The 16,161-nt window shown below is 38.4% G+C and overlaps 1 protein-coding gene across 1 annotated transcript in view; it reads left to right on the forward strand.

The window, feature by feature from the left end:
- The window catches only part of LOC130546845 (solute carrier organic anion transporter family member 5A1), a 39,253-nt gene extending 23,109 nt beyond the window's left edge, over nt 1-16,144 (forward strand). The window contains exons 5-10 of the mRNA XM_057322339.1: nt 201-365; nt 7,471-7,669; nt 9,113-9,272; nt 9,567-9,808; nt 10,488-10,552; nt 11,177-16,144. Of these exons, the coding sequence (XP_057178322.1) occupies nt 201-365; nt 7,471-7,669; nt 9,113-9,272; nt 9,567-9,808; nt 10,488-10,552; nt 11,177-11,625 (1,280 nt within the window). The 3' untranslated portion in view covers nt 11,626-16,144. The remainder of the gene's footprint in view (nt 1-200; nt 366-7,470; nt 7,670-9,112; nt 9,273-9,566; nt 9,809-10,487; nt 10,553-11,176) is intronic.
- Nucleotides 16,145-16,161: the final 17 nt, after the last annotated feature.

Consider the following 16,161-nt stretch of genomic DNA (forward strand, 5'->3'; position numbering starts at 1 on the left):
GTATTTAAATACTTTTTGTAGGGAGTAATTTGTACAGTAATCTAATTACACTATTGAATGTGTCATTAGTAACTAGTAATGAATTACTTTTTCAGAGTAACTTACCCAACACTGCGAGCAACCCACTTTGCCCATCTAATAACCCCCCACAGATGCGGCATAGATTGCTAATGCTGTTGTTTTTGTACTTTTGTGAGCAGACCTCCCAAAGGCAGCTATACGGATCCTCAGCAACATGACGTTCCTGTTTGTGAGTCTGTCCTACACGGCCGAGAGCGCCATCGTCACAGCTTTCATCACCTTCATTCCCAAGTTCATCGAGTCACAGTTTGGAATCCCCGCCTCTAACGCCAGCATTTACACAGGTACACGAATATCAGTTTTATGACGTCTGTGATAATTAAACCTTGACACTTCTTCTGTCATAGCACGCGTTTCTACATAATTTACACTTTGTCTTCATCGCTTTAAGAACATGTGTTAGGAAAGATGTGCGAGGACACGTGTGATATAGCTTTTTCTCACAGCTGCCACTCTTCTATTTCTGGAGACATGTTTGATTGCTGTTATATAAAGCTGACAATATTGCCTTTATAATCAAATTGCCCCTCTTGAGAGCATATCGCTGGCTGTATGTCAAGAAACTATAAAGATTGTGTGTTTATGCTCATCTGAATAACATCTCAAAAGCACCTTTCCCTCCTTCTTGGACTGTGGATCATTATTAAGCCATGCATATGTCCATGTGTCTCAGCACAGATGCTCACTCGTAAGGTAATGGGAGGCTGGCCAGATTTTGGTCAAGAGAACACAATCCTTATCTGTCCAGATCAGATTGATGGAACAAGTGTAAGCGCTGACTATAATCCCGTTTATTAACTATATAAATACTAAATACTATAATCCTGCTCGCCTCTCTACCATCCTGCCATCTCCTGTCTTTCTACGCTGTCCTATTGACATAAAAACTGTCACAAAACAAAAACACCTTTTTTCAACCACAGGACTTGAGGTATCATTCATGTCATGTTTGTAAGTTTAATACTTAAGTGTTTGTTCAAAATAAAAGTGGTATTTCACCCAAAAAAGAAATTCTGTCCCCATTTACTCAACCTCTTGTCATTTCAAACCTGTATGACTTTCTTTCTCCCGCAGAACACAAAAGAAGATATTTTGAAGAATGTTGTTGACCAAACAGCGCCGGCACTTTCACTTCTATTGTATAGACATGAACATCCCTAATAGACACAAAACCAAAGCAAGTCGATGGGTGCAAGTTAACAACTTTCATCAAAATATCTTCTTTTGTGTTCTGCGGAAAAAAGGTGAGGTTGATCAATGAGGTTGATTAAATGATGACAGAATTTTTATTTTTGGGTGAACTATCACTTGAACAAACACCAATCATTTCATCTCTGTGATCTATATTCTGTGTATCAACTAGCATGGTTTTGGTTCAAAGTCATTGGCCGTTTTTCAATTCAAAGAACGCAGAGAACAGAATTGTGTTCTTGTGGATACCGGTCTTGCGAGGCAGCATCAGAAGAACGAACTTCCGACGCGCCGCAGTGACTTCCTTGACTTCAAGAGGATTCCGTAGGCGCGCAAGACTGCATACGATGCATCCTTGACATCGAGAACACATCCGGGTACTTTCATGCGTTCTCTGTTCTTGTGTTCTTGAGTATTGGAACCGGACATTGACGGTTATTAATGACGTAGAGCGAGAACAACGAGGACACAAGACCGCTGAAGAACGTATATTGAGAAACGGCCATTATTCTTGCCCCTAAGCTTGTTGCCAGGATACAGGGTGAGAAACAAATGTCTATGTACAAATGCTATGTCGACTCTCAGCTATGCTCATCTATTCTTATATTATAACAGGAAAGCAACTTCTTAACTTGTAACCTCCGCTAGACATCTTGTTCCTCATGGATAAAGTCTCTGCTTCAAACAGAAGCGCATAAAACATGTCCGCAGCAGATTGATATCCCTGCTGAAGTCAGTGCATTCACACAGGCAGGCCTGAATGCTTTACACATCAATAGATGCAGATGCAATTTGTCGTTTTTGTGCTGTTTCCTCAGTTATGGCTGCCAAGAGTCGGTTGAGTCTGGTAGATGTGCAGCTGCAGTAAACCACATACTAAAGACTGATAGTGGACCATAAAACACAGAAGTGAAGCCAGATTTACATTTTGTTCGCAGGTTTTGTACAAATGAAATGCAGGGTGCTGTAAATCACAGCATGAATAGGTATAAACAATACTTTAAGTGTTAAGAGATTACCTATATGAATACCGCTCTGCAGAAGGTACATAAATGTTTTTTTGGGCAACTGTTCAATAGCAAAAAGTAGGCAAATATGCAAGTGTGCTCTTCAGTGTATCTTACCATGGTTAAGTTGTTAGGTGTGACACTAATAACAATATGATGCGACACTAATGTTCAATAAATGATTCAATGATATATTTGTCACAAGCGTAGTTATAAGGTGTACAACTGAACTTGCATTGAAATGAAATATGAGCAACTCTATAGACTGTGCAAAACTGCAAATATTCAAATACAAGATAAAAGAAAAAACATAAGGGAAAAGACAGAGCGAACACATAGATAAAACTACAAGATAAAATTAAGATATAAAAAATAGAGTTAAAACTAAAGTATGTTTTTATACCTAAGGAAAGAAAAAAATATATATATCCTATTTCATTTCATTTTCTCCACTACTACCCATTTTATTTTATTAGCCAGAAACAGTTCTTCTATTATTCACTATAAATAGTTTATTATAGAAACTGTTTGTAGTTGCCAACAGTTTTGTTGCTTTAATATAGAATTTAATTAAAATGCTGTCGCATGTGTTTATATCAAGTGGCTTTTTTCATGACATTTTAGTTGGTAGTTTATTGATAGATATTTATCTAGGGGGCTTATCCATACAGAGTCTCAAATAACTTTTCATAAATACATTTTATTAATAACTGTATTATAAATACATCCTTTAAGTCCAGGAACTAAGTTTTGATCAACTTCAGTAGTGTGACGTATTTCCAGGTGAAACGTAATATTGAATGAGAAAAATTGAGGGTGTGGCTTGTTTTTTTCTGAATTGACTGGGTATAGAAAAGTACGAATTCGTTCAGAAATGGGGATGGGAGCAGGTTGACAGCTAGAGGGGTGGAGACTGCTCTGATGTCATCAGAGTAGGATCGGCACTCCAGACCAGAAGTACATTTTCAGATTTTGATGAAAGATTATGAAAGCTCATGAAGAATAATGCCTCGCGCGGATAAATGGTTTATTATAAACACTGCAATATTCCATAAAAATTTTTTTTCAAATTTTGATTTCATGGTGACTTTGGTGAAGTTTGTACCATACTAATATCCTCTAATATCCTCAAGGCGTGGTTGGGTTACATCACCAAATTGTTTTGATTTTTTCTTATTACAGAGTTCTCTCATGTTTGCATCACACTGTGTCTCCAAGTGCACCCCTGACAGTGTTATGAGACAGAGCGTACAGTGATGCTCTACGGTCATTAACACCCTGCTCTACTTCAGCTAGTGGCCTTGAGGAATCTTTGTACTTAGCCTCTGTGTGTCCCTCACAACACACACGCAGCGATGTGCCAGCTGTGCACACAGCCGAGCTGAATCTCCCAGGGTAATCGCTCAAGGAGACTTCCCTTGAATAACACCTCTCCTGGCCTTCTAGATACACAGAGGGGCTGTTTGAATATTTCTCTTTTCTCCATCTCCTCTCATTGCAGGGAGGTGTTCCTTACGCACCACTGGCAAAATATAGCCCAAAGGAACACATTATTGGCTTCACACAGCTTTGGTTGTCTCATGAATGGGCGTTCATACCACCTTGTCAGGTCGGAGGGCTGCGTGTGTTTATGTGTGTGTGGGTAAACTAACATTTGGCGGAGCGGAGTTGAGTTCAGTGAAACGGGCTGTCTACACAGAACTGTTTTCTAGATTAGATTTGGTTTTTGTTTTGGTGATTTTTGGACGGCTTGGTTGAATGAATTTTGAATTCAGTCATACATACAGTTCATATGCTGATTCAGTCGTATATTCAGAATAGTTGGACTATTTTTCTTTAGATTTAAAGAAGCCATTTAAAAAAGTCTCTTTTTATTTAAATTTTTTTGGTTTTATAAAAATGACCTTCCTTCTGCCAGTTTCAAAGTGAATTATGTTCATACTCGCAGTGAAATGTAAACAAAAAGCAAACAAAGTGTCGCTGCTTTTTTCCCCCTACAGGTTAAAACTGTATGAGTTTGCTTTTGACCATGCTGAGGGCAGGCATGTGCTTTCCTTGGCCCAGAGTCCTGCACGGGTCCTATTTGGTAAACCCACACCCGCAGTAATTAAAAGAACACCCAACCCGTCACCCAACAGCAGCACTAATTTCATTCCATACCCGACCCTACTCGTTTGACATACGCGCGCGACCCGAACCGCAGCCACATTAAATGGACGTAGATGTATGCATGTACACGAAACCATTTATTTTCAACAAGCAATAATTTAGGAATTATTATTATTATTATGGATAGGAAAAATCCTATCCAGTGAAGTGTTTTCCGTGTTAACGTCTATCTTTTGCGATGTCCTAACAGCTGTGAAAAACAAACAGCGCGTCAAAGTCCGCTAATGTCCGATTCGCGACGTGATGACTCATTTGAACCGATTCATTTTGTTGAAACAACTCATATATCAACACTGAACTCACGAGACTCACTGAACCCATCAAGTCCGTCACTCAAAACACCTCAGAACTCGAGCGTGCTTAGACCATTTATCAAGAGTGGTTAGTAAGAATTAGTATTTAAAACTTATTTATGACAATGTGTAGTAAAGTACATATATAATAAATTAGTTCTGAGTTACTTTTGAGTTTTGAGCTAGCTAATTTGATTTAATTTTATATGATAAAAATAAAGAAGGCCGGTGGCAAAATTACAGCTTTTTGTAAAGAGGGCAATAAATGAGGATTGTGAAGAGTGACAGGTTATATTTGTGTCAGATCATTTCATAGCCAATATATAACTTGAATATAAAACTAAATAATAACAACTGTATAAAATAACAAATACAACGTTTCTTTGCATTTATTTTGGATTTATTGGGCTCGCAAGTGTTAAAGCGCAAATATGAAGTGGTCTATAGCCGACTATTTTAAAAGACAGAGTGACAAATTAACAGAACGATTCATCAACTGAGGTCATTATGCAAGGTCTTTATCAGAATCAGAATCAAAAAGAGCTTTATTGCCAAGTGTGCTTGGACACACAAGGAATTTGTCTTAGTGACAGAAGCTTGCACATACAGGTTAAAAAAGACAATACACATTTGACAAAAATGACAATAGGCAGTATATTGAATGTACAGATGTGCTATATACAAATTATACTGTGTTATATACAAGTTATGCAGGGGAATGTGGATAGCTGAATATTATATAAATTACTATATGATTACCATAAAAAAGGGTGCGACCAAATTGTAAGTTGCGACCAGTGGGAAAAATGAGTCTAGAGCCCTGTCTAACAACCTAAGCTAATAGCTACTAGCTAACAATATTGGATCACTGTTGGTTGTCTCTCCCGAAACTCTGCAACACGCTAAAAGCTAAGCTGCCATCAAAGCTGAATGAAGTGTAATGCAGGAAAAGACCGGTAGCAGCATGGTGAGCTTACAATAAATATTTATTTAAGTTGTGATAAGAGCATAGAGTTGACTCAAGTGCTCGCTGTCCATCAGTTGCAGGCAGCACAATTGGCTACAATGCTCAACGCTGCAAATTGCGCTGCAATCATAAACCAGCTCTTCAGACAGAGCTTGAAGTGAACACAAATAAGCACAGGACTGTGTAAAAGCAGCTCCCTCAGCTGCGTTGAGTTGAAATAGTCTTCCTGGCTACTGGACCCACATTCCGCCCGTGCCTGTTTTATTCCCGAACCGCAAATGACACGTGAATAATTATTCCACCCGTTACATCAAATATTAGCGGTACCCGCCCGCGTGCAGGACTCTGCCTTGGCCACCCGATGGATTTACACATTGACCTCTGACTGCCAGCAGTCAGCTTTGACTTTCAAATCCCAAGCTGTGCTGTAGCACGTGTGCGTCCCTGATGGAGGCTGCTCTCCGCTCATGTCCTCAGACATCACATTTAAGGCTAAAATACACTACAAGACTTTTGCTCAGATTTTCAGTCTGGACTTGTTGCAGAAAGTCTGTGCCAGTCTGCAGATTTTATCAGTTAGTGTGTTTCTATCTGAAACTTTCAAAAAGTCTGCAGGTATATGATGTCTAGTTTAAAAAAAATCTGTTCAGATTTTAAAAGTCTTGTAGTGTATTCCAGCCATTACTCACTGTTGTACTGCCGGTCTGTAATGCCTGTCTGTGTATTTGTGTCTCCTTTGCCCACGATGACTCTAGTCTAGACCTAAAGCTTGACCTCTGTCAATAATGTCTGATGTCTGAAGTCACACGGTTCTTCCGAGAGCTGTTGTGTGATCCTTTGAACCCTATTCAGGATGTTCACATTCCTTTAGGTCTTTGTGCAAACTTCCAGGTATAGAATTTGTGGACATTCCTGGCTTGTCAGGTTTCGGTTAAAGTCTACATAAAATTGACCTAAAATTATTTTACCTACAGTATACTTGATACACATTCACATGCTTATCCTATATGTGATAAATCAGAGCACATTATTGGAAAAAAATCTAACATTTTTCTTAGTATTGCTTCATCATATTGACTTCCTTAGGTCAATTTATATTACAGTGTAATCGGTTTCTGATTTGGATTTTTTATTATTTATCGTGTTTCAAACAGAAACACGATAGCCAACCCCCCCCCCCTGATTAGCTGATTATTCAAAGTGCTATCTGCCGATACCAATTCTGATTAATTATTAATTTCTCAACTTTCTGAATGTTATTCATTCATATTATGACCATTAATAATGTACATCAAACTGGTGATATTTCTTAACATTTTCTAAATACAGAGCACAAATTCATTGCAATTTCCTGTCCTCTTTTGATTGACAGGATATGCGATGCTTTTATCGACCGATACCAATTATTGGATATATTGACATATCTCTTGTAAATACTGTTGCATGTCAACTTCTGTGATTTTTTATGATGAAATTTGGATCTCTGGTGAACAGTCCGCAAAATAGACAAAACGAAAAACAGCTAAAAAGATAAAAAGATTTAAATAGAATTGTGTTCAGCTTTACAGTAAACGGAGCAAATAAAAATTTCCCTACAATTAAAAAATGTATGAATCGATCATGCTTTCCTACATAAAATTGTGATTTTTTTAACATGAAACTTGAATCTTTGGTCAATTAATTAATTAAAAAGAAAGATGACATTATTGAATAGTGGGTCTCCAGTCAGTTGTAATGACTTTCCTCTCTTTTTTATCTTTAGGGGTGATCATCGTGCCCAGTGCAGGGGTGGGCATTGTACTGGGCGGCTACATCATAAAGAAACTAAAGCTTGGAGCTCGTGAATCCGCCAAGCTGGCCATGATCTGCAGCGGAGTGTCTCTGCTGTGCTTCTCTACTCTCTTCATCGTGGGCTGTGAGAGCATAAACCTGGGCGGCATTAATATTCCTTACACCACAGGGTAAGTAAATGACTCGCCCATTAAAGTGATCCCACCAGTTCTGTTTATGTTTTGTGGCAGGTTTAAAACGTCAGACTCGATGTACTGTAGGAAGCATACTGTATGTTCTTCAGCGGATGGTGATGTATGTGTCTTGCGTCATGGCACATATGATCTGAACGTTTTATGATGATTCAGCATCACAACCCCCAAATCCCCCATCCCCGTTTTGGATCTCTGGGGTTCATTGTCTGTTTTCTTGCCTTTTACCTTACAAGCAGCTACTGAGTGATATAAAAGGGGTCTTGTGTTGAAGTCTGAAGTACTGGGGTTAACATTGCTCTGACCAGCGACACAGTGTGTTTGTGGAAGACGTGGCACAGAAGTGTGAGGCCTTTTGAACAGACAGAGTTGTCCTGCAAGAGAAAGACGTGGCATTAAAAGAAGTCTTTGCATAAAGTAATCAGTCAACACTGACATTCCACGTCCAAGCGAACGTCCGTAAGATGCCAGTTCTCAAGCATTTCTCAGCCATTGTTGTGGATGACCTTGAAGACAACACTGAAGCAACTGGCGTAAGCTTAAAAAAAGTTTGGGGACATAATGGCTGCTCATATATTGAAAGTGAATTAGGACCGTTATGTTTCAAAAGGGCTAAACACCAGATTCAGTTTCATCATACAAAAGAATAGCCAGTACAATCTTCAACTTTTGTCCTTTTGTATTCTGAGTTTTGGTACGGATCATTTTTTGCTATCTTTAAGTAGTCATCTTTAAACAGTTTCAGTCACAAGGATGTGAGTTGGTTTTTATGGTGTCTGCTGTTTTAACAGGGGGGTCTGTCTCATTCTTCACAAAAAGGAGCGAGAATTCCGATCCCTGCTGTTTCCATCTATTTTGCCGGCCGTGTTATGTCGCGATTTATCTCCTCATTCTGCTGTACATCTGTGAGGATAAGGCAAAGTCAACCAGAACGGTTTCTGGTTGCTGTGTGTTTAATGTGGGAAAAAGTTCTGTTTGGATCCGTCGGCGGTTCCCACAACATTAAAATAACTGTTTGTTCAGGATCTCTCACTTTATTTCTTTTCTATCTCTTTCCCCTCTCTCTTTCACATTCCCAGAGATGAGATTAGACGAGAGTTTGTTAACTGTGCCTGTGAAAGTCATCTAGTTTATACAGAGCAGCAACAAAGAAGGATACAGTAATGTTTGTATTGTTGTTGCTTTAGCATTTTTTACATAGACTGTATAGTGGGGTCCACAAATTTTTTTTATATGTCATTATTAGTAGAATTTGATTGAAATGTTCAACAAAAAATCTTTGTTTCTCCCTTTGGCTGTATTGACAACATTGAGTTTGTGCACTTAACGTTCGTGCAAAACCTGATGATTTGGTCCCCCCCCGAAAATATAAGAGTTTACTTTATGATACTTTAAATTGTCATCCCGTCTCTTTTTTTTCAGGCCGACCCTCACGCTGACCCATAGAAACCTGACAGGGGGCTGTAATGTGAACTGTGGCTGTCGGATCAACGAGTATGCTCCTGTTTGTGGCTCTGATGGAATCACATATTTCAACCCCTGTCTGGCGGGATGCAGCACAGTTGGCAATGACAGCACTGGGGTGAGACTGCATGTCTTTCTGATCCATATTTAAGCCATAATTGCACATTATTTTAGCATAAAACCCCAGTCGTTCATATTAACACATTAATCATTTTCTAAATGACTTTCTGGCTATGGTTTATGCATCAGGTCTGAGTTTTTTTTTTTAATATCTCTTCAGACCTAATGATATAAAATAGGCTTATGACCGGTTTATATCTTTTTTATGAAAGAAACACGTCAATTTGAGACAGTTCAGTATTTTTCTGCCAATAGTTGAACGTCTGAATTGATGTCTTTTTCTTTTTTGCAGATCAGAAACTACACCGACTGTGCGTGTGTGCAAAGCAGACAGGTTATAACTCCGCCCACCAGCGGCCAGGGTAACCAGCTCCAGCTTGTCATCGTGAAAACCTACCTGAACGAAAACGGATTCGCTGTGTCGGGGAAGTGTGACCGCACCTGCAACACGCTTATACCCTTCCTCATCTTCCTCTTCATCGTCACGCTCATCACAGCTTGTGCGCAGCCCTCCGCCATCATTGTCACTCTCAGGTAACACACAAACACAAGCCAATAAGTTTAAATATGTATAATAGGGATGTGACAATATTATTGATATTGTGTTATCACAATTGTCTCAATATTATCACATGACTGCATGAAACGATCAGTCTTCCTGGCCTAACATAGAGAATGTTAGAAAAAATAATTAATAATTTGTCATTTTAAACATTGCTATAAATATCGTACCGTGGACTATATAACGAGGTGTTATCGTACAGTGAGATTTTGATATTGTTACATCCCTAATGTATAAGGCACAGACTTTATGTTAAATGGCAATAAATTACAATGGACAATCTGAAATAGTATTATTTTCTTTTTTATAATATTTAAAATGTGTGAGAAGCTTTGAATTTGAATTTTGCATTTGCTGCTGTCCTTCCAAAACCTTGTATGTCCAAATGTGTTGTTTTCAGGAAATGGAATCACTGTACTTTTTAAATGATTCAACACTGTGTTGTCAAAGTTGACAAGCACTTTTTAATACTTATTATTGGTTAAATATTTGCAAACTCCAGTGACAAACATAAAGGGTGACTAATAATAATGATTTATTGTAAAAATAAAAATGATGAATAAAGAGATACAAGGTTTCAGATGGACAGCAGCGATATATAAGTTATATTGTGAGGTGTATAATATAACTTATAATCTTTTTCTTTTGTAGGTCAGTAGAGGAGCAAGAAAGACCATTTGCTTTAGGAATGCAATTTGTGCTGCTAAGAACTCTGGGTAAGTCACAAACGCTGCAAGGGTTCACTCTTGAAATGCTGAGATAAGTCTTATCCAACCTCAAAAGCACTGCTTGAGTTATTTACACTACAGGGAGTTTGTTTTTCTCAACTCAAATATGTCTCTGCTGGAGATGATTCATTTTTTTGTAGTTTGAAAACAAACTGTACTGTATGTCTCAAACTTAGCCACCTCATCACAGATCTTTTCAAACAGCACCACCTAGTGTTCAATAAGGGTATATTACACCTTTAAATCTAGCATGTCACCCCAAAAAATCATTTACTCACCCTCATGTCACCCTCATTCCAGACCTGTATGACTTTCTTCTGAGGAACACAAAAAAGATATTTTGAAGAATGTTGATAATCAAACAACATTGCCCTGCATGAACTTCCATTGTATGAACGCAAAGCCACCGAGACATTTCTCAAAATATCTTCTTTGGTGTTCGACAGAAGAAAGAGTAACGTACAGGTTTGTAACGACACGAGGGTGAATAAATGACGACAGATTAAATTGTTTGCGTCATCTATCCCTTGAAGCACTTAATATTTGAGGCAGTTAAAATTAAAGAGCTGTCAAGTCAAGACATAAACCATTTTCCCCCCTGTTTATTTGCAGCCTACATCCCCACACCCATCTACTTCGGGGCCGTGATTGACACCACCTGCATGCTCTGGCAGCAAGACTGTGGCGTTCACGGCTCATGCTGGGAGTATGATGTCACTTCCTTCCGCTTTGTCTACTTCGGCCTGGCAGCCAGCCTCAAGTTTGTGGGCTTCATCTTCATCTTCCTCACCTGGTATTCTATTAAATACAAAGAGGATCGCTTGGAGCGCTGGCAGCAGCATCTCCCCCCGCTGGGCACAGTGAGCGAACTCATCTGCCACGCTGGAGGCCAGAAGAGCCACGCTCGCACCCGCTCCTGCCCCGTCTTCACTCCCCGTCCCGAACCTCCCGACCAGCCCCCTCTCAAGCGTGGACACTGCAGCCAGAGCTGCCCAGGAAACGCCCTCAAAGCAATAACCCCACCCCCTCGCTCCCTGCAGGCCATGCACTGTCACATTTAACGACATGCCCTGATTCGTCGCTCCATCTGCCTCCATGTGCCTTCCTGTCAGGTGTAATGATGGGACTGACCTCCACCTGTTTCTCTGCTCATCCCCGCGTAGCTTCAGGGGCTCGCCCCGCTTACGCAGAGAATTGTGTCTCTGTAACGCGCCCAGTACAACTCGCAGAGTGCTTGTTGTAGAGGTGTGTGGAAGACATGTTTTGGTGCTAAATTGCGAAATTAAGGAGGACTTTATTTTCTGTATCCTTGATGATTATATCAAAGATGTTCCAACAAGCACAAATGGAAATCAGGACTTTGCAAAGCTGTATGACACGACAGCCTCCAGGATTTTTCGCTTTCTACTGAATTATTTCCATTCAGAACAGTGTGTTCTGCAGCAAGACCGTTCTCTATGAATGTTACTGCGAGATCTGTGAAAAACGAAAGTCTGCGCTGGAGTTAAAAACTCACTTCTGGATAGGTTTGGAGCTTTCCCCTCTCTACTTATCACATAGTGCTATATTTTAAAAACAGTGCCTGAAACTGCAGTGAGGTCTGCTAGATAACAGAGCACCGAGTGGACCACTGAATTTCATTTTGGAGACTGAGCTAGCATCATCTTCCTATTTATGACGTCCGTAATCATTTTGTTTGTCTGCAGTTGTCATTGTTATGAAAGTTGACTTCAGTGTTGACTCGTGGTTTTGTAATACAGAGCAAACAATGCATACTGTAGAACAAGATACTAGCATGTTTTAGCTGTCTGTATTTTGGTGGTCTAACATCAGGGGCCTCATTTATAAAACGTGCGTACGCACAGATTTGATCATTAAAAATCCACGGCAACGTTCATATTTATAAAAACGGACTTTGACGTGGAAAAGTGCTTAGCGCCACGTCAGGGTCTGAGCAGACGTACACACTTTTGCCTGCAGGTTTTTGGAAAGTAAGTCATTCTTGCCGCTCGTAAAGGATTTGGACGTTGACTGGCGCTCTTTCATAGGCTATATCAATAACATTCATTAGACATCATTAAAAGGCGGAAATCTGAAACTGTTATGCTGCGTGCAATTTCACGATCATCTAGGATGGTTTCTTCATTTTATAAATGAGGCCCCAGGTCTTGAAAGCTTGGGATGTGTTTAAAGAGGAAGATCCGAGTCAAATTTGTGTGTTTAAATAACGTAAACAGCAAATAAAAAAGAACTGTAAAATGTATAAACCGGATTCACACCAGATCCACAAGTGGTTTGACATTCAAATTAAAATCAGATCACTTGGAATATGTCTCAGTTTGACCGATCAAATCAGATTTTAAAAGAACAGTTCACCCAAACATTAAAATTCTGTCATCATTTACTCCAAATCTGTATAAATATCTTTGTCCTGATGAACACAGAGAAAGTTATTTGGAAGAATGCTTATAACCAAACAGTTCTTGGCCAGCATTGACTGCCATAGTAGGAAAAATTGCTTTATAAATTTCTTTGTTCTTTTGAACACAAAAGAAAATATTTTAACAGTTGTGAGGCACTTTTGACTTTGTTTTTCTACTCTGCTATGGTACTCAAGAACTGTTTGGTTGTAAGCATTCTTCCAAATAGCTTTTGTTCATCAGAACAAAGAAATTTGTGCAGGTTTGGAACAACTCACGGGTGAGTGAAGGATGAAAGAATATTTATTTTGGGGTGAACTGTCCTTTTGAAGGTATAATTCACCCAAAAATGAAAAATCTGTCTTGAATTACCCAATCTCTTGTTGTTCCAAACCTGTATACATTTCTTTGTTTGGTTGAACACAGAGAAAGATATTTGGACGAATGCTTGTAACCAAACAGTTCTTGGACCCCATTGACTACCATAGTAGGAAAAATTACAATGGTAGTCAAGAGTGCCCCAGAAGTGTTTGCTGTCCTACATTCTTAAAAATATCTTCTTTTGTGTACAACAGAACCAATAACTCCATAACTCCGTTTTCAAAATTGTTCAAATATCATGTTTTTTTATTGTGCATTCCAATTAATATCAATCAAACTGCAGTTGGAGTGTTTTGATTTAGGCCATAATAACTAAAAAAAAACTGCTAACTAACACAGTAAAACACAATAAAAACACGATAACGTTATAAAAAGCATGATTTTTGAAAAATCTAATTTTGGAACTAAACTCTTCATTTTTTCCCAATATGGTAGTGGTCCAAGAACTGTTTGGTTATAAGCATTCTTCCAAATATCTTTCTCTGTGTTCAACAGAACAAAGAAATTTATACAGAATTGGAACAACTCGAAGGTGAGTCAATAATGACAGGATTTATATTTTTGGGGGAACTGTCCCTTTAAGTAGTTTATTCCTCATTCAAAAATGGAAACAAGCAACATTGTGTATTGTTAGATGAAAATGTTGGAATCATGTTTAGTCTGACACTATTATTAGTAACATAGTAATGTAGATACTAATATTAACTAAACTGTCTGAAATGCAAAATTACTTCGCTTTTTTATTTAAAAGCAAATCAATGCACAATGTAAACAAAGTCACAGCTGGTCAGAATTCAATGCTGCTGTTAGCATCTGCTAAATTCAAGTACCTGAGCATGTCTGAGCAGCTTTAATGATAGCATCTGTAAAGCCATGATAGCATTTGTAATGCCACAGCAAACTCAGAGTACTTTGATACTACATCTTGAGTTTGGGTGCTAATGTATATCAGCTGATGTATCTGCAAAAGCATGTGCTCTGGCTAAAGCATAATCCACAAGCATATTTTTATGCACTAACTATATTATATTATAATGAAAGCTCTACCTAATATGCAAACCTCAACTTTTTAGTGGCCAAGTTTATCATTAGACACTTTTCTCCGTCAGTATTGCTGTTTTATATTAGACCAGAGTCTGGTTCGGTTATGATATATTCACCAAATTTATGCAGGAGGACTAATATGGTTGTTAGATTAGTTAGAGCCTAGCAAACCAACAACATAATCACTGGAAAAAATTGAGCCCATGCTGTAATAATTTTATATTTATATATATCTCCACATTAAGACACTTTTGTAAACGACTCTCAGAACCACATAATGAGTTCGTACTTTTTTCAAACCAATAGAAACTGTTTACTGTCAAAGTGTTTTTCTTGAATGCTATGTATTTAAAATGCTGACTCCAGTATTTTGATGTGAAATTTAAACTTGGGCTGTAAGAAATCAACGTCAGGTATTGTTTCAAGTTGAAATTGATTGTTCATGTTTGTGAAATATAAGGACTATGGTGAAAGTCTGTATACTCTTTAGAATTATTATGAGATCTTGATTATGAGATCCCACAAGATCTTGTCTTGTATAATGTGAGCCATTCATAGATGATCTGATTAAAACCAATGTTGAATGAAAGCCTGTGCTGCCACACAAAAGCAAAACGCAGTAGGCCTACCTACACAACACTGGAATGTGCACATAAACACAGCTGTGATGGATCCGTGTTTATTGATGACGTGCATTAGGCCTAATGTATTTCATTATCAGATCTTCCTTATCTGTATCTGTGTAATCTATAATGAACGAGCTATAAAGCTAAAATTTGAGGGGCCTATTGATTTCAGGTCAGTGTTGAATGCCAGCGGTAACTCAGTTTGTCTGTTGCCAGTGCAATCAATCAATCGTCATGGGATTAAGTGTGAGGCAAGAGATGTCCAGGGGCCTTATTTATAAAACGTGCATACACACAGATTTTATCGTAAAGTGTGCGTACACAAAAATCCACGGCAACGTTCATATTTATAAAAACGTGCGCAAGTTCCTTCTATGAATCGCACAACGGTTATAAATGAGGCCCCTGGACTGTCATGTAGATACTTTAATTCTCTCTTGATTCTTCAATATTTTATCAATATGTATTTATTGAAATAAAGAATTAAAGTGCTTGTTCCTCAGAAACAAAGGCAGTTTTCTTTACAAACATCTTAGGTTTTCCATAATGTATCTAAACTTGTACCTAATGTCTGTCTATATGCACTGGTGAAATAGAATTCTGTACTTTAAAAAATGCTAACAGTGATAAAAAATATCAGGAACGTTTCGTAAAATTCCTTTGATTTACAAGGCGTGAGGTTAATCTGACCATAACCGACAACCATATAATGGGCAAATAAGATGCACTTTTGAACCTTTATTTGTAAAACAAACGTTATAAGAAAATATAGGCAAAAGATAACAAAAGAGTCCTTGATTTTAAAGGGATACTTCACCCAAAAATAAAAATTCTGTCATGATTTACTCATCTTTGAGTTGTTCCAAATCTGTATAAATGTCTTTGTTCTGATGAACACAGAGAAAGATATTTGGAAGAATGCTTATATCCAAACAGATCTTGGCCCCCATTGGCTCCCATAGTAGGACAAATTACTTTTTTGTTTTGTTCTGTTGAACACAAAAGAAGACATTTTGAAGAATGTAGGACAGCAAACAGTTCTGGGGCACTTTTGACTACCATTGTATTTTTCCTACTGTGGTGGTAGTCAATGGGGGGCAAAATCTGCCTGTGTCTAAATGATGAC

Source organism: Triplophysa rosa, linkage group LG23 (genome assembly GCF_024868665.1).
Source record: "Triplophysa rosa linkage group LG23, Trosa_1v2, whole genome shotgun sequence".
Classification (NCBI taxonomy): domain Eukaryota; kingdom Metazoa; phylum Chordata; class Actinopteri; order Cypriniformes; family Nemacheilidae; genus Triplophysa; species Triplophysa rosa.